Source organism: Triturus cristatus, chromosome 4_2, assembly GCF_964204655.1.
Source record: "Triturus cristatus chromosome 4_2, aTriCri1.1, whole genome shotgun sequence".
Lineage (NCBI taxonomy): Eukaryota > Metazoa > Chordata > Amphibia > Caudata > Salamandridae > Triturus > Triturus cristatus.
The window spans coordinates 731866902-731892881 of NC_140586.1; the positions used below are offsets into that span (position 1 = coordinate 731866902).

Below are 25980 nucleotides of genomic sequence, written 5' to 3' on the forward strand. Positions count from 1 at the left end.
CCAAACAAAAAGGATTATAATAGGGTACACAGGAGTGGACCGTACATATCGGACGCCATCCCGGTTGGTCGCAGCACCAGGCAGGGGTGTCCACTGTCACCCCTCTTGTTTGCGCTCGCAATGGAGCCATTGGCAGCTAAGCTTCGCAAGAGGCTGACCGGCGGCATCCCGCTGGGCGATGCGGTGCACCAGGTGTCCCTCTATGCGGACGGCCTGCTGATCTTCGTCAGGGACGTGGCCTAAATCCCTGTTGAGCTGGAGCGCATTTTGTGCAAATTCAAGAGACTTTCGGGGCTCCGGATAAATGCCGCCAAGTCCTGCTTTTACGCGTTCGGACCAGACGTCACGGATCCTAGTTATCGCCTTGGGGGAATACAGGTGCAGTGGCGACCGGACACCTTTCGCTATCTGGGTATCCAGATATATCGCCAATCGGCGAATCTCCTGGATGGCAATCTGGGAAAGGCTGTATCTGGAGTCCGGGCCCGGGTGAAATTTTGGAGTACCCTCCCTCTCTCGGTTACTGGCCGAATAGCATTAGTTAAAATGGTGATCTTGCCCCGACTACTGTATTATTTTGCCAACCTCCCCATCTATGTCCCGGTATCCTTTTTCACGGGCTTGACGCGCTCCCTCCGAGACTTCATATGGGGTGCCGCGCGGCACAGAGTCGCGCTGCCCAAATTGTACCTCCCCGTTGGACAGGGGGGGACTTGCTATGCCATGTTTCGAGCATTACTATCTGGTGGCGCAGCTTCAATGGATAGCTCGCTGGTTGGCAGACAGAGGCCTTGACGACACCGCAACTGCGATAACCCCCCCTCTTTCGTTGACTAGCCTCCTCGGGCTCTTTCACCCGGCGGCGGAGGTGGAGAGGCCTGCGCCGCTCCTATTGGCGGTGGCCTACAAATGTTTTCGTCGGTGTCTTCGTCTCACCCGGTCCAGGATCCCCTATGCACCGGCCATACCGTTGGAGGGCTCCCCTGGTGGGCGTGGGGTGCTTGGGGTTTCAGAGCTGGAAGACTGGAACGCAGTGGACGTGTGCACTTTAGAGGACCTTTATCGAGATGGGGCTCTTCTCTCATTCACCACTCTGGCGGAGGAAACAGGACTGGCCCCCGGCCAGTTCCTTCGGCACCGGGCCCTGGTGGAAACACTGGCGGAGCGGTGGGGAGACCTAACAGAGGAGCCAGAGCAGCACTTAGTGATACAGTACCTTCATGTGATGGGACGTGGGAGACACCTGGTTAGATGGTTTGCTTCGGCTCTACGTGCGCACGTGGCAGTGAGCCTGGCGACACTGCGGGGAAAGTGGGAGGCGGATTTAGACCGACCCATGACCGACAAGGAGTGGGATAGGGTGCTACAGGGTCCGAGAAGGGTTCCCCGAAACATGCGCTTCCGACCAATCCAATTCTTCATTTTGCACAGGGCATACCTTATGCCCGCTTCTATCAACAGATACTTTCGCCGCGCGGATGCTTGCTGCCCCCGTTGCGCGGAGCTGGACGTTGAACTGATTCACATGTTGTGGAGCTGCCCAGTCTTGGGCGTCTTCTGGCGGGCGATACGAGACACGCTCTGCGAATGCACAGGGCGTGATATCCCCTTCGAGTGGTCATCCCACTTGCTGCATTTTTTTCACAGAACGCCCCCCACAAAGGTCACCTCTAGATTTCTAGACCTAGGGTTTGAGGTGGCGAAGCGACTTCTCACTAAGCGCTGGAAGGCAGATGCCCCTCCACATGTAAAGGCGTGGCGCGGCTCCTTCCTGGTCTGGGCGAAGGCGGAGGGCGTGGCCCTCTGGAGAGAGGAAACATTAGGGCTCAGGACGACACCCATAGCGGCCCAGTGGGAGTCACTGGTACAGTCCATGCTGCAATTGGGAGAGACTGTCGCAGAGGAAAATGGGGGGTAACTTGGGGAAGTCACGCTAGCTGGCGAGGGGCTGACCTGCCTGACAGGGTGCGGCAACATACGATGTCATACCTTGGGTTGAAATGGTGAACCATAGGAACACACGCACCGCTGGTTGTGTGCTATCTTGAAGAGGGGATAGGGGGGGGGAGGTGGGGGGGGTGGGTAGCGGCTCCGGGTGGTGGCGGAAAGGGGATGCCTGGACAAACACCGGGCGCTGCTATCGAGTTTTATTGTTGTTACTCTGCAGGGGTGTTAGTCTCCCAACTGCGTAATCTTGTTCCTGATAAAGAATTTGGTTATCTGTTTATGATGAGCAGCTACAGGACAGTAAACGCAGATGCAATGCCTCCACATTATAGTTCCCCACACAGGGGGAGATCTCGAGATGCATAGCAATTCAACAAGTGTAACCACAGCCGTTGAGACCTTCAGTATGGACATGGTATAAGAGTTGCTCCCCATTGTCGCAGTTAATGTTGCATTAACATGAATATTCTCCTGTGCACCATTTGTAACTGTACATTATTCTACTTCGTGGTATGATGTATGTCATTTAAACTTCAATAAACAGATTTCTAAATAAATAATAGGGTACACAGGAGTGCCATATTTACAGTGTCAACTAAAGGAACTGGTAAAAGGCAAAAACCTATTTCAATACAATGACAGAGAAGTGCTTTTAAGGATAGCTTTCCCAGAGACACCCTTGCAATAAAACTGTGACCAACATGGGGGAGAAGGCAGTCCACGGCCATGGGCTGGCTTAGGCAGGTTTTGGGAGCACAAGAGAATGGCATCCCCCGGCACGAACACATCAGCCAACACCTTCGAACGCTCCACTGACTCCCCGTGGAGAAAAGATCGACCTTCAAAATCCTCATCCACGACTACACAACACCGGACTCAAATACCTCAAAGACAGAATCAACTTCCACAAACCCAAAAGAAAGCTCCGATCTTCCAACCTCACACTGGCCGAAACCCCGCACATCTGCAGAGTCAGAGCAGGTGGAAGATCCTTCTCTCACATTGCAACCAAAACCTGGAACGAACTCCCGGCAGACATCAAACTCGCCCTCTCCCTGAACACCTTCAGGAAGGCCCTCAAGGCCTGGCTCTTCGGCTAACGGATCTGCAAACCCCACACCCCCTTGGCGCCTTGAAACACTCACGGACCAGTAGCACGCTTAATAAAACCCTGATTGATTGAAGAGAACAGCATTAGCCCTCTATTCTGCTATCTTGGAAAACCCTCGAATGTGCTTACCCAGGAGCAAGAAGTGCTGTAATATGTAGGTGGGGACATACTGGAAATTTGTACAGAGAAATGTTCATAGGTCACCACTGATTATAACCACTGGGAAATTAAAGTAGTGCTGGAATCTGGGACTGTGCACTCCTGCCACCTAAAGAAAAACAACTAGAAACCAGTTTTCTTTTAAATCTTCTGACGTCCATTTTTTTTTAATGGAGTTTTATATAGCGCAAACTTGACCCGAAGGTATCGGGTATCAGAGCGCTTTACACGAGCACCAGTTGCGTTACATGAGGACACATTCATTTTTTGTTAGGCACGGGGAGATTAAGTGATTTGCCCAGAATCACAGGATGGTGCACATCCTTTACGAGACACAAACCTGGTTCCCCAGTGTTGAGGTGGACCACCCTAGCCGTCAGGCCAACTCCTCTACCCATTCTCTGTATCAGGGAAACTACCCTGCTTGAAGTCCATACAGATTAGAGAACTCACAGAATCCCTGCAGAAGAAATATGAGGCTAGTGTACCAGGACTTTTGTTGGATCCCCGATTGAAAACGGAGGTTGAGCTGTATGCACCCCACTGTAAACTGTGACCTGATAGCATAGGGTGTGTTTCTCAAGTTTGGAAAACTTGAATCCATAAGAAGACACTTAGATCTTTAGGAAATTTGGACTTTGAAATGTTTCATCTCCCAAACGCTGAGCTTACTCAACAACTGTGCACCCTTAATAATAAAGCTTTCCTAGATCAACCTGTTCTAAGCCATTTGCTGCTAAGTTCAATTCTTCAGCTAAGAAAACATGGTATTTGATCACACGAAAATTTGCCAAGTCATGCCTCCAAGTGTTGCTCTGATTAAGAATTTGTTTACTTGAAAATAGAGGGAAAAGGTGCGGGAAAAGTCGTTGAAGTGTGCCAAGTGCCAACACAATCTTGTGGTTACAGTTTTCAAGTTTATCCACTTGGAGCTTCTGATTTCAATCTTCAAGGCTTCAGTGGGATCACAAATACAGATATATCAGACCTTGGGAAGCCCAGAGCAGCCACAGTGTCCTCCTTTGCCCAGCTGGAAGATGACAATTAATAACAAAGACTGAGTCAGAAGGTGAAACTGTTTTTCAGTTCAGCCGGAAGCGTGGCTAAGACCCAGTCAACAGTACAACAAAGCACTGAATTTAAGGTATCGATTATTTTCTGTAGCTGTTTTTTTACCATTTCTCTAAAAGTGTATATTTCCTAAACATACAGTATGTACATACCATAAATACATTTGTTTTCTGAGAGATGCTTGTGCATCAAGGTACCAACCCCACTTTGTATCTTAAGTACTAAACTGTTTACATTTATAGGACCTCAGCTCCAGCTCACATCAAAATAGAGGCTTCTTTCCCCTAATTATTAATCCACTTTTCTACCCGAGGAGAATTTAACAAAGAAATAAAAGACCCCTTCCAAAACACAAGATAGGTTATATTAGTCACAAAACAGACAATAACTGATGTTAGGAAAATAAAAATGTTGTTCCGAGTAGATTTTTGCAACGCAGAAGCATAGTCTCACATTATTAGCGTAGTATTCATGAAACGTCAATCAGTAATCATTTTTACCTGCAAGGGCATCCCTATAAAGCTGCACAAAGTGGCTGAAGATATCCTTGGGAAGACACTTTTCATCTTGCAAACACTGCAAAAGAATAACTAATTCGGATTGGCCAACTGCATGCATTCCCTTGGTAGTGAAACACCAGCATTTCCTGTTGACATCTGTGGAGAACAAAAGAAATAAGTGAGGCTTGGACCAGCATTTATCAGCAGTATCCTTCACAAGAATATCAATGCATCATTGCAAATATGAGGCAAATGATAAATTACTTTTCACTACAAATGTAATAACCGTATTTAAGATTTGCATTAAGAAATGACGTGAATGGTTATAAAACTAATTAAATGTTCTTTTATAGCCTGAAAAAAGCTGAAATATATCTATCAGCAATCATTTTTCTCCACTGTGGGTATCGGTCATATTTAAGAACATTGATTTATCAACTTTTTTTTTTTATAAACAGAGTTTTATATAGCGAACTTGACCTGAAGGTATCAGGTATCAGAGCACTTTACATAGCACCAGTTGCGTTACATGAGGACACATTCATTTTTTGTTTTTTTGTTAGGCTCGGGGAGATTAAGTGATTTGCCCAGAATCACAGGATGTTCAGCGTCGTTGCCGAGACCCGAACCCAGTTCCCCAGATTCTAGGTCGACCGCCCTAGCCACTAGGCCAACGCCTCTCGATTTTGTTTACATGGATATTGGCTATCACATGGAACTTTTATAATTTAAAGAGTATAGCAGGCAGCTCAGACTAAAAATGACAAATTTCCGCTATTTCTCAATCTTCTGTTTTGGTAGAGGACCATAAACATTGCTATTGCCAAAATATATAACAAGTCACATGGCAAACATATCACAATCCCTTTCTCCGCTCAAGATGTTGGAGTAGTATCGTATCTTGGGGGAGACATCCCATACACCCTGGCACGGAGCAATACATAAAACAGGACAGGGGGGTCACATCCCATTATCGAGTTTCCCTTCATATGAGTAAAACATGGGAGCCACACCCTCTCAACTTTGTGAACACCTTCATGTACAACAGCCAAAAGCATGTCCATTGCAGAAACATTCCACACCTTTCCCCCCATCACATGTTAAGTTGGAAAGTTGTTCGCAATTTCCAGAACTGGGCAGTGAACAATCTGGCAGACAGTAGAAAATGCAAAATTTATTTCCTTATCAGTGACAACAAATGAAATATAATGTTTTTTACCGGTCCCCCCCAACAAAATAATCAAGGATCGCAGTGATAGAGTAAAACTAGTTACGGCCTTCATTTCTGACAGGATTTCACACCAGAATATTTGAACATGCATGCATGAGCAAGATGTATGAAGCAGCATATCCTACTCCTAAGACCCTTCCCACAAGTATCGGGTCTCTCAAACATTGCCTTCTATCTGGTGGGAGAGAGATACCACCTGATAATAACCTTAACGGAGTTTGCTGCATGTATTTTAAGATTTGGCAGGACTCTTCCAGATAGCCAAACAGGTCGTATCTGGGATTTCCTTCTCCAAAAGCTTTTCCCAATGTATTACATATTTGTGTATAGGCAACAGACACGAGTTCTTCAATGTATCGATAAACCCACGTGATGCCCTTGTGACTTGCTCTTTTCACAAAAAAAGATTACCAGCTCACGTTTTCTTTTAGTTCTCAGTTGTTAACCAAATATAAAATTCACAATAGACTATATTCATCTTCTACAGTCAAATCAAATCTGTCTTAGTACCTCGCAAGACAAAAAGTACCCATTTTCCAAAAATTCCCCCAGCAATGGAGTGTTATTTGGGTTCCAACTACAGAAGTGCAGATCAAATAGGCCTGGCGGAAAGTACAGATTTTGAACTACTGGCATCAAGAGAGAGGAGTCAGGCGAAGAGTCTTCCCTCCTCATTACCAGCTACCAGTAGTCTATTAAGCGTGATGTGGCTTACAAGAACGTGAGTGTTTTGGGTCTAGCTTTAGGGGAGAGCTGCCACAGCAAGTGACAAAGAGGAGCTCTGGAGAATTCCTGCTTTACCTTTTTCCATGTCTTTAATTCTGGATTATAGTTCCAGTCAATAACTGGGTGTATTTGGGCCGCCTCAATGTGTGTCAACATCTGGGAGGCCTAAGCCTCCTCCCTATTTATGCGATAGTGTTGTTCTAGTATGGGCGATCTAGCTTTCCAAATGAAACCATGCATCTTCTTTGGAATGTGGGTTATTGTTGATCTGGAGAAGTTAAGAGGCAGTGATTTGGCTACATTTAGGAGGGGGCATAACGTTCATTGTTAGGCTGGCTATCCTCCCCACCCATGACATTTCTAATTTGCCACAGCAGTACATGTCTTTCTATAGTGTTTGTCGAAGAGGATGAATATTGCAGTCGTATATGCTCTTTGTAGCGGAAAGTAAAGCGATGCCCGGGTATCTATTAGGATTTTCAGCCCAAGCAAAGCCAACTTGTGTTAATGATTCCTAAGGCATGTTATGTGGGTTTATTTTGCCTTTGGCCGGGGATTTCAAATAAATAATCTGTAACCCAGAAATATCAGCGAATTGGTAAGGCTCCAAATCCAATGCTTGTATAGATGGCCCTGCACGGGTTATAAATCAAAGAATACTGTTGGCCAATAGTGCCTATTTGTGCTCCACAACTCCCATTGTGAGACTCAATGTCTGGATTATGTAAAACAAGTCTAGAACCAAGGAAAGCGCAAACATTAGGGGTGAGAGGCATCCATGTCTCATCCCATCTCGATCTGGGTATATTAGCTAAATATTTACCATTTATACTTAGTTTGGTGGAGGGGTTTTTATAGGAGACTTGAATTAGAACGTTTACCTTTGGGCTTAGTTGTGGCTTGTCCAATGCTTTCATCAAGTAGGGCCCATCAACCCTGTCAAAGGCCTGCTCTGCATCAAGCTAGAGAAGGATCATCAGCTCATTGCTCTGGACTGCCACCTCTTTCTGGTTAAATGCCAGCCTTGCCACCTGCCTTCTAGGTGTTGATGAATCCCAATTGTTGGATAGATATCAGTTTGGGCCATAATGAATTAAGTGTCTGTACTCTAACTGAAGCAAATAATTTCAAATCACAATTCAGCAGTGCTAATGGGTGGTAGGATCTGCAAAGCAGAGAATCTCTGTCAGGCTTCAGTAAGAGAGATAAAGGTGTAGCAACCATAGTCTGCACGACTTACTTGGATGTCAGGAAATAATTAAACTCTCTTGTGAGGGCTATCTGCTAGAACAGTCATGAAGGTTTTATAGAATGAGGCTGGGAAGCAGTCAGGTACAGTCAGCTAGACATTCTTTTGATGGAATCCCTAACCTCATCCACTGAAATGTCATTCCCCAATGCCTCGATATCAGCTTGAAAGGATGCAGCCACTGAGTTAGTCATATTGTTTGGTTGAGTCTATTTTTTGGTGCCGAAAGAGTGAGTAGAAGAGCAGGAAGACTGTGAGGATCTCTGAGGTGGTGGAATATTTACAGTCCTCATCCACGATCTCCCTATTGTGGTTTTGTGCCCTTGCCAGTCTCAGTCTATATACAAGACGTTTGTCAGCCTTATCCCCTTTTTCATAGTATGTCTTCTTGACATAAAGATGCTTTCTAGTCGCTTCCTTCATAATACATTTTTCAAATTCACCTCTTATTCTGCGCAGCTCTCTAAGTGACCACATACAGTACCCTTGTTTATGACGAGCCTAAAACGTCTGCTTGGCAAGAATTTGAAGGTGGCTGTAAGTAACGTAAGTACCCCTCTTATCACTGTATTCACTACCTCATACAGAGTAGATTGGTTTACCTCGCCACTGCCATTCTCCATGAAGTATCTTTCTATCACTTCCCTAATACTTACCCATAGTGCCGGGGCTCACAAGGCTATTTCATTTACAAGCCAGGAGTGTGGGTGGAGCCCCTGCAGGGGGAGAACGCTCCTCTGTAGCCATTTAGAAGCACGGTACGACAGTCTTGACACCAATACAGGAATCCAGGATTCTAGGTAACAAATCTCTAGAATTTTGGAAATAATCAATCCTAGAGTCGGATTTGTGGGCCATGGAACAGAACATGTAGACTACATCGCTGTTGTGGTGATGTCGTCAGATATCCAAGAGATTTGAATCACCTATTCCCAAAGCGGAGGGTGGCGGGCTGTTGTAGTGCTCTGTCTCGTCTGAAATTTATCTGAAAGGATGTCCAAGTCTATTGAAATCAACCCTTTCCTCCCCGCCCACATTAGTTCCCCAGGAGCAAACTGAGCTAATCTAGGGAAAAATTGTAAAGTTGCTCTTTGCCTCATTAGGGGTGTAGATATATATCAAGGCTACAGGAGCGTGACCAATTCTGCCTCAGATTCCCACTGATCTACCCTCTATATATATCTGTGTTTAGCATCTATAGAAAGGTCTACACCCCTTCGAAGAATAGCCACTGTCCTCGTCTTAGGTGGCGTGGAATTGAGAAAGGAACTAATAAGATTGTAACCTTAAAACATCTTCAGCAAGGAGGTCGTTCTCTTGAAGAAAGCCTATATCAGCTTCCTTGCACTATGCCACTGGAGTATCACTCTGCATTTAATTGGGGAATTAAGAGCTTGTACAGTCATAGAAACCAAAATCAGTGGGACCATCTTCTACCTATGTATAGGTTTGTGCAATAAAGATCCTGTTATAGACGGAAAAGGTTTAGAATATTTGAGGACATTAATTAGGTTAGTTCTGACTAACCCCTTCCTGTTGTTGACCATCTGCCACATAATTGCGTATGTATTTACCTGCCCTGCCTGCTAATAGTGTAGAGGAAAAGTATAACAAACAAAAACAGCAACCAGTTAAAGTAACCATTTTACAGTACACAAATAGCTTGATGGCCACTGAGACATGATTATGTCCATGACCATCAAAGTGTGTTGAAGTTGTAGGTAAGGGGGATTAGTGGGGCCACCTCCCTCCACAACTGAATTCCATATTTAAATAAGTCTTGAATAGTCGACATCTTTAAAAGTTATTGAAAAGAGCAGAGTATAACAAGTAATTCAAAGGCGATGTTCTAGGCTTCTTCTGAGGACACAGGATGGATTTTTCTCCCTCTCTCTCTCGTTGACAGTATTTAGCTCTCTTTACGTCTTGCATTTGATTTCTGACTGTGCCATCCGCTCGATATCGTCTGCGACAGTGTGCTTAGCTGCTTGTTGAATGGATTTTGTGATCGGTAGACCAAAAGCCTCCTGTGCCTCTCACACCTGTTTTCCTGCTTGACAGTTCCTGCTGATCGTGAAAAAGAGGCAGAAGGGTTAACACCATAGTATGGATTTTTTTGCCTTTGTAGATGGGATTTGGCAAAATTACTTGAGGCACATGTAGTCCGCTTTCTTTGTTCATTTATAGAGGATTCAGACTTCCTGTACTTGCGTCAAGCGGGATTCCAGCCGGCAAACTCCACACAAGCAGTGATCATGTCAGTAGTAGATGATATGCGAAAGGAAGTAGACAGTGGCAATACTCGAGCTTTGGTGCTACTTGTTATGTTATGTTACAATATTCTTATAAAGCGCACAGCTACCCAACAAGGGTTTCCCAGCGCTGAGGACTGACAGGGGAGGAAACAAACAAGTTTAAGCGCTAAAAGACAATAAGGAAAACTGATTATTGGTCAAACAGCCAAGTCTTCAGACTTCTGCGAAAGGATAAAAAAGATGGCTCAGTACAGAGTGTTATTGGAAGAGAGTTCCAAAGTACAGGACCAAGGTAGAAAAAAGAGCGGCCGCCCATTCTTTTCAGCTTAATAGTGGCCACCATGTATTTACCCTGAGTAGCAGAACGAAGCACACGCTCATTTAGATAGGAAATGAGTCAGGGCGGCGCGCGAGGCTAGAGCGCGGACTAAAAGACGTGGCCCCTTCTAAAAATGGCTGCCGTTTAGGATTCCCCCCAGAAAGGCAGTAAGTGCAAAAAAACGCAAGTGCAAAGTAGCAAAAAACAGGGTTAAAAATGGACCGTAGGATACAATTAAAATAGTACAATGATTAACTCTTATTCCACTTTCGGCATTATCGCTTCAAACCCACATTCAAGAGAAAACAGTTCCCCCAAGCAAAATAACCTGTCAGGCGCTGCGCGTCCGCTCTGTGCTCATTTAAATAGGAAATGAGTCAGGGCGGCGCGCGAGGCTAGAGCGCTGACTAAAAGACGTGGCCCCTTCTAAAAATGGCTGCCGTTTAGGATTCCCCCCAGAAAGGCAGTAAGTGCAAAAAAAAACAAGTGCAAAGTCGCAAAAAACAGGGTTAAAAATGGCTGTCTGCGTAGTCTGTCTGCGGTATTTGACATGGACAACCATATCCTTTTGGCTGACCAGATCAGGGCCGCAGGTCTACGGGATTCAGCCTTCAACTGGATAATTTCATTTCTGAGAGAGAGATCTCAATCGGTTAGGTTACCCCCTTTTAATTCGGCAGAGGTACAACTAAATTGCGGGGTGTCACAGGGCTACTCTCTTGCTCCCCACCTCATCAATATTTACATTTGCCCCTTGATCAACTCTCTTAAAAACAAGAAAGTCAATATCTTCAACTATGCCAATGACATGCAATTGTCTTTATGATTAATGATAGCCCCACATCGAGACAGCAGTTTCAAGACACTATGCTGTTCATCCGGGACTGGATGAACAGTAACCACCTAAAGCTATACTCTGATAAAACAGAGATAGTTATCACAAAAAATAAGGTGGATCGCTGGAATCTCTCCCTCTGGCCCAGTGACATGGGTCCTCCTCACCTGCACAAAAAGGCAGTAAAAAGCCTCGGTATCATTGATGAGGAGTTAAGCAGCAGGTTGGTGCAGTGACATCAGCAAGCTTCTGTCAACTCCAACGCATAAAAAAGATAAAGAAATTCCTCACCTGGGAGGCGTGACCCAAGTCATAATAGCTCTAGTCATGTCTAGAATTGACTATGCCAATTCTCTCTATTTGGGTCTCTCCAAATTCCTCCTGCGTAGGCTCCAGCTAATTCAAAACCAGGCCGCCCGGCTGATATATCATCTGCCCAAATATGGTCACATCTCCCAGGTGACTAAGGACCTCCACTGGTTGCCAGTCGCACAGAGAACAATGTTCAAGGTGTGCGGTACAGTCTTTAAGGCTTTATATATGAACTGTCCCGCCTTTGTTAAATCCAGAGTTATTAAATACTGCCCTACCAGAGAACTGAGATCCAGCCACCTACACTATCTAATTATTTCCTCATGCAAAACCCCCCCCCACCCAAAAAAAAAACAGGAGGGTGTAGGCTCTCAGTCATTGCGCCGCAAGGAATACATTGTCATTGGAATTTAGGACTACTACTATGCTAGATTTAGACAACTACTGAAGGCATGGCCCTTTAAACAGGCCCACCAATAACTGTAGATCAATGTTGAATCAGTTACCTAGCACCAAGAGAACATTTGGTGAAAGTGCGCTCTAGAAATTCGCAGTAACATTACATATATTTGTGTTTTTTCAATGTGCATTAGGAGCATCCAGGAAAAATAGGATTGTGTCGCCCCTAAAAAGCATTGGTTCTGGGTTATGGTCCTTGAGGACCATCTTCTCTTTCTCCTGGTAATAATGAACAAAGGTCAAAAATTTCTGGCAGTAAATTAATCTTTTGTTGAAACACAGAATACCCTGTATGCGTTCTAGATTATCTTGTCTTCAGGTAGTTAAAGCAGCTGGGAAAAGAGGATTCAAAGTCTGTGTTAGCTACTTCCTTTGCGACACGAAGGAGCTATACATTATTGCACCATGAGCGATTTTCAGAGTCATCAAGTTTCTCCAGTATTACTTGGTATTGCTGTTCCAAGGTATCAGTATGAAGTGCCTGTTCATCTTTTTGATGCGCTTGTTCTGTTTTGGAGTGAGTGATCCAGTTCTGATAGCACCTTGTTGAAATCCTGAAGTAAGGAGGAAATATATTTTCTGAATTCCGATAAGAACGTATATATGTCCACTTTTGTGGATGGGGCTGGAGATGTGCAGCATCCGACATTTTAGGAATCCACCTTGTAAGGGCTTGTTTTTTGCGTATGAAACATTTCTTTAATGGATTTCGCTTTGGGCATCTTAGCTTGATTTGCAGCCATAATGAGTGAGTGGTGTGCTAACCAAGTGGATGTGCTAGGCTTTGTGCTTCAAAACAGAGGTCAACTTAAAAATTACTGTACCACAACATAGCTCTGTCCCCATTTTTTTATGTCCTCAGCGCAATCTTCTTGCCTTAAACCTTTTCCTGTGGGCATTCCTGGGGCCCTTCTAATGGGACTGGCTTGTCACTTTCTGATAATCCGCTATCCTATAAAGCAGTGCCTCACCATATGGTCGCCAGACGTGTCTTACAAGAAGACTACCCGCTTAAATCCTCTGGGGCGCAGGTCAGTATGTAAAGGCAACTCCTGACCAGTCGTAGTGTAAGCTCTCCACTCCACTAACATAATGGAGGGAGGATTTGCGATCAAGCCAACCACCATATCCTTCCTCCTTGCCACCCGCCAGCGCCAGAGATTAACTGACGATAGTCCTCAATGGCTACCAATCACCAGATGTTCACCATAATGCTGCAATTCATGTATCCTTCTTCTGGGCCACGGTCTCTTGCTGCTACAGACATGGCAGCAGCAGTTTTGTATCGTCTGCCCCATTGCTTCTGTCTGTTCCAGTTGACCTCCCTAAAGCTGCAACTCATACTGCTGCCATCTTGGAAGCCACTGCTCAGATCCCCTGGCTCTACTTCTAACCTAGCAAATTGTCCATGTTGTTTGATGTTAAGACCATGAGGCTTTTGAACCTTTATTCTTTCCTATGTTGGTGGACTTTCAGCGGCATCGTGGGCTTTGACAGGGGGCTAGGATCATGGTGCTCAATGGAGAAGCGCCTTGGTCACGCCCCAAAGACCTACGATTTAAATGAAAAAGAACAGGTCATCTTAAAACGTGAAAGTGACACTCATACTGTAGATGGATGTTAGCAATTCAATGGTTCATGGAAGGCTCCTATTAACCTTGCTCCCTCTATTTGGACTCTTTCCAATCACAAACTATGCATCCAAACTACAGTACACTACTCTTGCTATAGAGGCAGGTATTTTGCCACTGGCCTTGCCAACACCTAGCACAAGCACCATTCCTCAATAACATGTTCGTTAGTGGTTTCGCCAGTTCAATTTGGGCCAACGTGAGGGGGATATCAGCACTTTCTACAAAAAATTAAGCATGAAAGATAAACTTGTCACGAATATGATTGCCTTTATAAAGAACTCTGATCACATGAAAGAAACCTTTTCCTCATTTCCTTTGTAGCATCATAATTCTTAACATTTCAGAACTGAATTGCAAGCGGTCTTATCAAATATTGGTCAAGAGGACCATGATTTCCTTTAAATTGAAAAAATAACTTCCAAAATCTAAATAGACACTATTCACAGCAGAAAATACAGATGCTCCTCCAAGTAGCAGCATGACTTTCACCAATGAATATGTTCTGTAGAACTTCCATTCTCCACCTGGTCATAGCTGAGAGTACATGATCTACTAAGTAGAGAGTAGCTAGCTTTCTTAGAATGTAATCTTATATGAATACAATCTGAAAGAGCTTAGAGTATGTTAGATTCGTTATTACAAAAAGTGGGACCTTCAATAAATTTTATTGGTTGTCCCAAAGTCCTCAGTAACACCGGTCACCGCTGCGTATCCCAGGTCCTCTTGCCCCTACTTACCATGTTATGTTAAAAAAGATTTGTATAGCGCACGTACACCCGAAGGTTTCATGGCACTTCATTGTCATAAGGAGACGCGGCGGACGGACTAGTTGTATGATAGTGCAAACAGCTGTGTTTTCAGGGCCTTTCTGAAGCTCAATAGATTGTTCTGCATTCGGATGTCTAGAGGTAGCGAGTTCCAGAGGCCAGGCGCGAGGTAAGAGAACCTACACCCTCCCTGCCGTTTCCGTTTAATGGTTGGGGTAGCTAGTAACATGAGGTTGCCGGACCGTAGAGAACGGCGTGGTATGTATTTTATGATCAAGTTGCTGAGAAATTTAGGGCTCTTACAATGAAGCGATTTGAAGAGGAGGCAGCCGATCTTAAAAGCTGCACGTTGAGCAACAGGGAGCCAGTGTAGTTTAGCCAAAAGGGGGCTGGCGGTATGCCATTTGGGTTGCTTGAGTATTAATCTGGCTGCCTGGTTCTGTACCATTTGGAGACGTTTGAGCAGGAACATGGGCAGGCCAAAGTAGATAGAGCTGCTAAAGTCGAGGCGCGATAGAACAAGGGCGATCACTGCCTGAGTGAGAGCCGAGGGGGTAAGTAAGTGAGCAATTTTTTTGAGTTTCCGCAACTGAAAGACACATGAGGAAACTACGGACCCCACTTGTCCCCTGAGCGAGAGATTGGCGTTCAAAGTCACTCCAAGGCTTTTTACTGAGGGAGAAGGGGAGGGAGGTGGTCCAAGGTTAACAGGCCAAAATTGAGGGCCCCACATGGTTGCGCTAGTGCCTGGCAGGATTAGCTCAGTCTTGCCAGGATTAAGTTTGAGATGGTTGAGATTCATCCAGCGCTGAATGTGTAGCATGGTGGCTTGGAAGTCAGAGGCTGAGTTAGGCCCGTCTAGTGTGAAAATGAGTTGGAGGTCATCTGCGTAGTTAAAAGTTGTGACCTTCATATTTTTTAAGGAACTAATGAGGGGTCTGAGATAGAGATTGAATAAGAGAGGGGAGAGTGACAAACCCTGAGGCACTCCGCAGGAGGTGACCACCCTGGGGGCGATGAAAGTGCCTAGACGGACTGCCAGCGTTCTGTCTTGAAGAAAAGATTTGATCCAGTTGTCAGCGGGGCCTTGTATACCTGCTTGTTCGACACGGGATAATAAGATATGATGATTCACCGTGTCGAACGCGGCCGACAGATCTAAGAGGATGAGGGCCTGGTGATTGCCTTTATCCGCATTTGCTCTCAGGGTGTCTAGTACGGCGAGGATGACTGTCTCCGTGGAATGTGCGGGGTGGAACCCGTCTTGATTGGGTTCCAAGTAATCAGATTGTTCAATGAAATTCGAGAGGGACTTGGTGACGTGAGCCTCAAGAATTTTTGCTAAGAAGGGAAGCAAAGAAATGGGGCGATAGTTGGAATGATTCAGGGGGTCAGCCCCGTGTTTTTTTTAATAGTGGGACCACTATCGCATTCTTAAAGGCAGAGGGAACCTTACCTTGGGTAAGGGATTCATTTAAGAAGGGGAGTACAACATGGGGAAGGACAGATAGAACCTCTTTTAGGATATGAGGGGCACAACAGTCGTTAGGTGACCCCGACTTGACTCGGACCAGTAGTTCTGAAAAGAGCTGAGGGCATAGAGCTGGAAAGTGGTCCAGGGTAACAGGGTTAGTCATGACCAGATCAGAGTGGTCTGGGCAGCATGTGGCGGGGATACTGGCCTTAATTGTGGATATCTTGTCCACGAAAAATGAGTTCAAAGAATAACAAAACTCCTGAGTGGATGGCTGATCGGGGTGAATTCTGTCTGAATTACATAGATCGTTAATAATGGAGAAGATCTCCTTAGATTTATTTTGAGCATTCAGAATTCTAGCTTAAAAGTATGCGGCTTTGGCTTCGCGAATGGTCTTTTTATAATCATTGCGGGCTGAGGAAAACTGAAGTTTATCCTCCGAAGTATAGTGTGATCTCCATTTTCTTTCTTTTTGCCTTAACTCCAGCTTCTGTTTTCTAAGTTCCGTGGAGAACCACTTGAGAGGATCAGAGTGTCGGGAGCGAGTAAATTTTATGAGGGGAGCATGAGAATTATAGGCGTTAAGTAGCCAGTCGGAGATAGTAGTATTCATGATATCAACATCTGAGTTGAAGGGGGGGCTGGACCTGGCTAGGGTGTCGAGAAAGGCGTGTTTATCAATAGAACTCCATTTCCTTGATATGCCACCGCCTTTTGAGGCAATCTTAGGGGTGATAATAGCGGTGAGCGTGAAATCGATAAGGAGGTGATCGGACCAAATGCAGGGTGAGACAGTGAGCGCTGAAAGGGTAAGATTTGAGGTCCATATTTGGTCCAAGATGTGTCCTTTGGCATGGGTAGGCGTGGAGACGTTTTGAGTGAAGTTTAGACAAGCAAGCAATTCTGACAGTTCTGCGGCATGGGGCCCACCACGTGCGTCGTTGAACCAATAGTTCAGGTCGCCTATTAGCATAATGCTAGCATAGTTGGTAAAAAGATTAGCCATTTGTTCACTAAGGGCTGAGGGGAAGGTGGGCATGGCAAAAGGTGCTCGATATAATAACACCAGGACGATAGAGCCGGATGTGGCCTCTAACCCAATTACTAAATTCTCCACCTCAGGGAGAATCAAAGGGCTAAGGGCAGTAAAAACGTGATTCTTGTGGATAATAGCAGCCACTCCACCACCGTTTTGCCCTGGGGTCGATTGGCGGCTAGAATGTAGTATTCCGAGGGGAGGGCTGCTAAAATGTCAGGTGACGAGTCCTGGGTGAGCCAGGTCTCCGTAAGCAGGAGAATGTCCGGCTGCTCAAGGCTAAGTAGCAGAAAGATGTCCGTTTGGTGTGTTTGACCAATGAACGAGTGTTGAGGTAGAGTATGCGTAGAGTGGTAGGTGTAATGGGTGTGAGGGAGCTGGTATTGAGGGATTGAGAGATACGGGCGAGGGGAAAGCCATGGTCAGGGGAATGAGCATAGATGTTAAGTTCCCTGAGGCGATTTATAGTGGCTTGATTCATGGGTGAACAGCACTTGGCTAATGAGCGCAAGTAAATCGAGGAGTACATGGTGATTAGGCCAGAGTCTGTGGCCCCGGGGCCCGTCTGGGCGCGGACGGGCGCAGACGGGCTTGCCTCAGGCGCGCCTTTGGCGCGCCCGCTGCGCACGTCCGCTGCCACGAGCATTTGAAACAAAGCCCCACCCTCTTGCTCCTCCTCCTTGCACCCGATTGGATAAGGCCAGGCGAGGGGAATGTCAGGGGGAGACAAACGAAGTGAAGATTGGCAAACGCCGTGAAAGTTAAAAAGCGGCAACTTTGAAGCGTTTCTGGTAAGTTTCAGTTCCTTTTTTAAAACAAATGCAAGTTACAACAAAATGCAAGCAGCTATCTGCGCGTAAGCATAGTGGACAATTCCCCGCTCCCGCGCTGCCACGAGCATTTGAAACAAAGCCCCACCCTCTTGCTCCTCCTCCTTGCACCCGATTGGATAAAGCCAGGGATGGGGAGTGTCAGGGGGAGATAAACGAAGTGAAGATTGGCAAACGCCGTGAAAGTTAAAAAGCGGCAATTTTGAAGCGTTTCTGGTAAGTTTCAGTTCCTTTTTTAAAACAAATGCAAGTTACAACAAAATGCAAGCAGCTATCCGCGCGTAAGCATAGAGGACAATTCTCCACTCCCGCGCTGCCACGAGCATTTGAAACAAAGCCCCACCATGCCAAAAGAGGCAAGAAATCTCCTGCCAGCCATGCAATGCCGGTGCTGCATATGAACCTTAACAGAGACCCCGCCCCTGAGAACAGGCTGGCTTGCCAACTTAGGTAGTGCTAGGGCAGGTAGGCAGTTAGAGCCTAGCATGTTCAGCCTTCAGGATGTTAAGCAGTAACCCACGCACAGGCTGGGTTATAAACAACTCAGCCACCGGAGCCAGGGCATGTTGGGGAAGCTAGAGAGGCAGCCATTCAGTATCACAACCTCTGGGCATGCCAGGAGACCTGCTGAAAACCCCTCACTTGGGTCTAGGCCAGCACCAGGCTGACTACACCTGCCTCAATTCACCAAAGGCCTAGTAGGATGCAATTTATTTGGAAATTTAGGGGACGGTATGGGAGATGGGCTCTGGCCTTCATCAATGTGTGCTTCCTGTCCCCCCAAAGGCTAGAACTGGCCAAGTTCCCGGCTCGGGACAAGTCAGACTACTGGTATGCCCCACAATTATGTAATGTTTATTTGTAAAGCGCACTGTCACCTTCGTGGGTATCCTGGCACTGAGCAGGTGTGAGTCTGGCATCCCCTAGGGTGGGAGAGGCTAATCAAAGAGCAAGATCTTCTGCATCTTGCAGAACTCAAGGAGAGAGGAGGTGGCTCTGATGTGGAGTGGTAAATCCTTGCATGCTTTATGAGAGATGTAGGAGAAGGCCCAAACGCCAGATCTGGTTCTGTGTATGCATGGGATGTGTGCAAGTAGGAGTCTGGCCAAGTGTAGATGTCTGGCTGGTTGGTGAAAGGAGATGCAGCTCTTGAGTTATGCTGGGCCAGCGCTGTGTAGTGCTTTAAAGGTGTGAATGAGGAGTTTGAACTGCACACGCTTGGGTACTGGGGAGCCAGTGAACCTCATTGAGGTGCAGTGTTAAGTGTGATGTGTGTACTGCATGAAAGGTTCAGACTGATTCTGGATACCCAAGTTTTGGATAGTTTGAATTCTGGTGAGTTGTTTGCTCATGCCGGCATAGAGGGTGTTCTCAAAGTCCAGCTTGCTAGGGATGGCAGCGTGTGTGACGGTGTTGTGGGTGATGCTTGGGAACCATTTAAATATTCTCCTCAGCATCGCCAAAGTATTGCAGCAGGAAGCTGTAACAGTCTTGACTTGAGCGGTCATGTTGTGATTGCTATTGATGACGAACCCGAGGTTCGTGGGATGGGGAGTGGGAGTGGCTCCTATGTCAGCCGACCACAAGGGGGTATCCCATGGTGATGTGTTCTTCCCGAAGAGGATTACTTCTGCTTTGTTGGTGCCGAGTTTGAAACAGTTGGTCTTTATCCAGTTGGCAACTTCAGTCATGCAGGTGATGAAATTGTTCCGGTTGACAGTAATGCATCAAGCAACCCAAAGCAGAGCCCATGCTAGGAACAGAGCTTAATATGTACACCGTGGTGGCTGGGAACCCCACAGCACAACAGGATTTCTTTTGTGTGTGGCTGCTTCAGCTAATTCAGTTCATGGCTTAAGGTCAGTTCCATCCAGAGGCAGGCCTCAGGCAGCCCATGTCGTGTAATAGGAGAACTGAACTGGTTCTGACAAGACAGGTGCTGGTCACTAGCGGTTTATGAGGCCAAGTGTTATGGCTGACATCACAGGGGCAGTCCAGAGAGAGGATAGCCATTCGCAGAAGTAAAAATGACATCCACTATGTACATTTGTTGCGTACATCAGTGATTGGTTGCATAGACATGACAGTCACCCTTGGGAACCTTCTGAAAAGACTTTAGGGCACTCTTGGAGGATCTTTGGAGAGGGAGGACTTGCTATCAGAGTTTTTGCCATCAGGCCTGCGCCCTTTCAATGCTCAGGCTATTGATACACTGCTTAACAGCATGTAGGAAACGAAACGCTCTTCTCAGCATAAGGTTAGGCACCTGTCAATGTATATGAATGAAGTTGTAAAGTCACTGACCTGTCTGCATTCCCATCCAGTTTGTATCACTACTTCCTGCAGTTCAACAGCTGTTGCATAAACTGTAAGCACTTCATTTTTTTACAATTTTAACTGGAGACTACATGAGCGGGAGAACACAGAGGAGTGACCACTTTGCAGGGGGGACTGGCCATATGCATTTTGTGGATTCAGATAAGGATTAAGTATCCAGTTTGCTGTAGGGGGGTGTGGTCTCACAAGCAGCGAAATGGCCGCTCACTGAGCGAGCTCTGCCAGCCGTGACAAGATCCAGCATGATCACATCCTTATTCCGCACCGGAGGTGAAAATAAAGTCGGAGATCGATCCCCTGATGTTGAGCGGAGCAGTTTGATACCGCTCTGGGGGCGAGGTGAGCGTTTTCCGACTCTACAGCTAAATGCCGCGCCCGCCTTGGCACAGTGTGTGGCGGATGGTGAACTTCGAGTGAAGCGCATCGCCACAAACCCACGGCAATAATCGTAGAGACCATCCTGAGCTGAGGTGGGGATGCGGAGTCACAGGCACCCTATCTACGTTGCAGCCCTAGCACAGAGACTAGGATCAGTTGGAGACAGTACGCCTCTCGTCCCCGAAGACGCAGCGGCCGCCATCTTATGGTGCGGGAACGGGACACAAGGTCAGCCCGGCATGGTTGCTGAATGAGTCTCCATGTACCGGGCGAAGCGGGAGACACTGCAGAGGAATCACCCTGAGCCGACTGGAAGGAGCCGTGAGGACCCCAGCGCTGGTAAGAGGTAGCGGGGGGGGAAACGGGGTGGAGATTAGATCGTTCCGCTTTGCCTGATGCACTGGAGCTGGCGCTGACCCACCTTCTCGGCGAGCCTCTGCAACGCTCGCACAACGGGCTGATGTCATTCTGCTGGCCCCCTCTTGTAGGGCAGTGATTCGTGCATGAGACGTGCGTGTGAGGCCCGCGAGGCTCACGCACTTTTACCCCACAGTGCACCAAGCTAAAGGTGGGCACAGGACAGTGGTTGCTGCCTACATATGAGCCCTAGCTTCGGTGTAGTGACCCTGTGCAGCGTTATTGAGGTGGTGCGCCCCCCCCCCACTGATACATTGGGTAAGAGCTGGCCTACTGCATTGAAATAGAGACTAGGCCTATACCCTCAGCAGAACCCCGATATCTCTTCAAGAGTAACTGCATCTTCGGTGTCTGAGCAGGGGCAGCATTGTCAACAAGGTCCATTGTCTACAACTGAGGGAAGGTGCCCGGGTTCGTGGTGCCAGTCTCCCCATAAGGTGCGCCCTGAAGTGAATTGCGCTAGGGTGAAAGGTGAGAGAGGGTCTATTTTAATAACATAGCGTGCCCCAGGCCCGTTCTGTCCACACCTGAGCTATGAGACCCTTGCCCTGCCAGCCTAATTTGTAGGCCATGTTAAATTGACCGAAGGGTCCTGTGTTACTATATAACAAATACCCTGAGCCATCTTTACCACTCAGCCAGCATAAAACCCCTGTGTAGGCCCTTCTGTTCAATATGTAGGCCTCTTTGTTAAATTGACCATAGTTCTGCCATTTTTCTGTACAACAGGCTGAAGGCAGGTCTGATCCAAATCATATCCAGCTCCTCTCTCTGTGAGGCCTCCGGCTCCAAACTAAAGAGCCCCCAGCCTACTTGTGTGCGAAGTTAACCATCTCAAAGTTCAACATCCCCCTGTTCTTTCGACATGCAGCAGACTGCATCCTGGGCCAGTACATACTTTTAGGGAAGTTGCCACCGCAGATGTCTCAAGCTGAGGCAGGAATGTGGCAAAACAAGACGTGCAGATTTATACATGTATATATAGAATCCCTTTACAATACACATTTTTCTGCTTGCCCCATCCAATTTATGACAAGCGCCTGGCCTAAGACATGAACTTTCACCTAGCTCACTTGCCACAGTCACTGGAAAAGGCGTTACCATGTATAGTAAAATGTGCAAACCATGCCATAAGTGACTAGGTAGAAGTGGCGTGAGATGGCGTTATTGTAGGCGCGTCTCATAGCCTAAAACCATATAAAAGGGGAGCTCTCACAGTCCTCGGCGGACTACCCCACCCGTCTGTTAGTAGATGGCAGGCGGGTGTGGGTGCTCCCCCAAGAGCTCTTGTTTTTTGTTTTAGGTAGGTACGTGAGTATTCTCAGTACTTTAGATCAAGTGTGTTTTGCATTCTGGGAACATTTAACTTGATGTAACTTATGTTTTTCATAATGCATTTATAGATGTGTCTGAGGATTTCTGAAGTGTCTCTCTCCAAACGAGTTCAATGCCTTCTGATTCATGCGAGGTCACTATATTTGTATTTTGATGTCTTTGTCTTGCAGTTTTTGAAGTTGCACCTTCTTAATAAAACTGCCAATACTCTGAGAATCAGTTTCCATGGCTCACACGTCTGTTTCCTTCATTTTAGAGCGAGCGTTCCAAGAAACCCCGGCTCAAATTAAGGTGTCCCTTTTGTCCCTAACTCACTCCCCCGATCATACGGTGAAGGTTCCCTGAGCCCTGTGCTCAGCCCCCTGCCCTCTTGACCCTTAAAAAAATCTCCCTCCAACATTTGGCGCCGTGACTTGGATTGGCAGTACCAGCAGACAGGAGACAGCTGGGACCGAGAGGATGCAGATTAAACACTTGTGACTCCTTTCTAGCTGAACCACAGAGAACGCCGATTGGGTAAGTTATGTGACTACCTGAAGTGCTAGTGTCTTTTTTTTGGTAACAGTTTGGGGGGAGCGCTTGTGAGATATCTGCGTTCCTTCTCCCTTTCAGTTTTCTTCCCTATCTGGCTGGTCTCGATAAAGGAGATTCTAAAGCTGAGGAAGCTTGTGTGCGAAATGGAATTCTGAGCCAGAGAGTGAAGTTAGGAAGTTATGTGATTTACGTGTTTTTCTTGCTATAAATAGACGTACGTTATTATTGTGCCTTTCGTAGAGCCAGAGGGAAGACTGCGTCTGGCATCTTTCAGTGCTCATTTTTTTATTATTTTTATAACGTGTTATCGTGCCTCTCCAATATGGCTAGGGGAGGGCCTCTGTCCAAGTCACAAGGACCGGACAGGGAAGGAGAGGTTGCGTTTTGCATCTTTAAGTGGTTTTATGTGTTTTTTCAGTGTTTCTCTGAAAATTCAGAGGGGGCCCCTATTTCAATACTAATAGGGAAGAGGTCAATTACCAGACGGACCCGCCTAGCTAACAGGCTTATGGATATCTCCGGTTTAGAGTGTATTACAGGTGGTTACCCAGGGATGATTTATTAGATATCATATTTTCGCTACCTTAAGCATTGTTTTTTTTAGGGCTTACATTATGTTTTTTTTTTACTATTATAGAGATATATTTTGTGCAACGGAGATCGAGTTTACGCCTGTGCAGGAAGGCAAGGAGTTTGTATGATGCAAATCTCAGCTTTTTGCGGGCTCAGGAGCGGTTCGAGTCCCAGATAAGATGTGCCACTACGCCTTGTGACTGGCACATGAGGATTTATGATAAACAGTTATCAGACTTCCTCGGCTTTTGCGAGGGACTGTCAGTATATATTTTTATTTCCAAAGACAGTCAACATGAGTATTGTGTGATTATGGTTTATGAACAGAACACCTTCCAATGTGGTTTTTTGTTATCTTCCTGCGTTAAAATGAAATGTAAAGACGTTTATTTTTTGCTATGTTATTTTAAGACACCCTTCTGTACACATTTAGGCCAGCAGAGGAGAATGCGCAAATAGCGCAGTAGGTTTATATATATATATATATATAAATAGACGTGTACATAATATGCTTCACATTTTGTATAATTGAAGTGCGAATATTTTACGGTCAAATGTCTTTTTATTGTGGACTTTTTTTTAGCATTCATTGTGGTTGTCCTTTTAAGCATCTGTGCCTGACGCACCGACCTTTCATGTAAGACCAATATTAACTAGGATTGTTACTGTTTTTTATATCAAAGCTGTTGCCTTTTTTGTGTATAGGTAGTATTATATAGTCACCCCTTGCCCCCCCCCCCCCCCCCCCCCCAGCCCCTGTCTGACCCATGTGGCGCAGCACCACATTTAATTAGCACAGGTCACTGTCAGATAACTGACCACGTAGTGCACAACAATATACCCCGAATTGTTTAACTATTTCCTCACATTTATATTTTGAAGCATGTACTTGGTGACAGGAGGTTGCGTCCGGCGTCTCCCACTTTGTGCCACAAATACATGTTTATGGGACTGCGTCTGGCACCTCACATTTGTTTTGAATTTTGATTACCTATTTGGTGTAAATTGTATTGTTTGAACGTTTATTTCTGCAGGGAATGGGAGGCATCTTATCACATTGAGTTTAACAGTGTCTTTTTTTTCAACTGTGTGCTTCCAAAAGGGGAGCTACTACTCTTCATCACATCGCATTGTGGTTTCCTATCTTAGGCCTGGCAGTAACCAATGCCTTTCGACTTCTCTCTCCATATTGTAATGGGTGTCCTCTGTTGTTCTCCTTTTTCAGCTACATGCGGTGTACTTTAATAGATATAATGTCTTTCACCTTCTCTTGATTTCAAATTTAGCGTCTCTCCCTCTCTTACCTGGGTTATAGGCCTTTCTCCCTGAAGTGACGCAATTACTGTTCAATAGATGTTCAATTTCATTATGATTCATGGTCAATGATTCTGTGACCTTTGAGAACTTTTTTGTAACGTGGGTGGCACTTCTATTTTCTTAAATATTTCCCAGAAGTGACCACAATGCATCATGTCCTATAGGTCAGAGGCACCTGATAATGGTGTCCTTTTGTGGGCAATAGTTCATCATTAAAAGAGTATAAAGATCTGCTCCTTAGACCATTCGATGGATTACCCCGCTGCAGTGACCCCTTGGGTCACTGACGCCTGTGTAGTCTCCTTCAGCCCTCTATCTAAGCATCTTTGGCTGAAGCTCTAATTTCTTATTGTACTTTAAAATGGTCTTTTTCTCTCTCCTCTGCATTGCCCTTATTCTAAAACATTATTGCAAAGCACTAATGGTTGTCCCTCCTAACTTAACGTGTGCATTCCTAGCATTGCAGTAAAGTATATGTTGCATTTTGAAAGTATTTCCATTGACTTAAAATATATTTGCATTACATGAGTTTGTTCTTCGCTCTAGAAATGTGTGTTTAAATGCTAAGACTTTGTTGAGACTCCCAGGCTATATATTGAATTTTTTTCAACAAAAAAAAAAAAAAGGGTTCTTCTTTCATATAAATCAGAAAGCTATTTTTCTCTATTGTTTACACGTCTATTTTGTCATACTTTTGCAGAAGCACCCCCTCAAATTAAGCTGCCTTGGTGCAGTGCCCCAGAACCATGAAATGTACCCCTTTCATTGCCTTTAAATATATTTTGAAATTGTAAATCCTTGCACGATTAATTTTCTCATTTAAGGGTTTGCCTTCTAGATACTTGAGCGTCATAAACATCTATTCTTGTGTTACTATTTTTGGCAGATTACAATTGTAGTTTTGAATAGTCTTTCTGGAGCTAACAAACTGATGAATATATTCTCTGCTGTGGTAATGATTTGATGAATAAAAGTGCCACTTCAACGTAAGACCTTTTGTTTTCAGAAGGGAAATACTTACCATTAATCTCTTATTTTGCTTATGGGCCCTCCTCATCTTTCTCTCACAGTGGTACCACAGGAGATGTTATGTATAGGGGTACGTCTCTTGTGCACTGCAGTGAGAAGTGATAAGCAGGAACATCGGGGTACATGCCAAGCACACCCACTT

The 25980-nt window shown here is 45.7% G+C and overlaps 1 protein-coding gene across 1 annotated transcript in view; it reads right to left on the reverse strand.

The window, feature by feature from the left end:
• ZFYVE9 (zinc finger FYVE-type containing 9) overlaps window positions 1-25980 on the reverse strand; it is a 565807-nt gene that overhangs the window by 97547 nt on the left and 442280 nt on the right. Inside the window, exon 10 of the mRNA XM_085602620.1 lies at window positions 4789-4944. Coding sequence (XP_085458746.1) covers window positions 4789-4944 — 156 coding nt within the window. The remainder of the gene's footprint in view (window positions 1-4788; window positions 4945-25980) is intronic.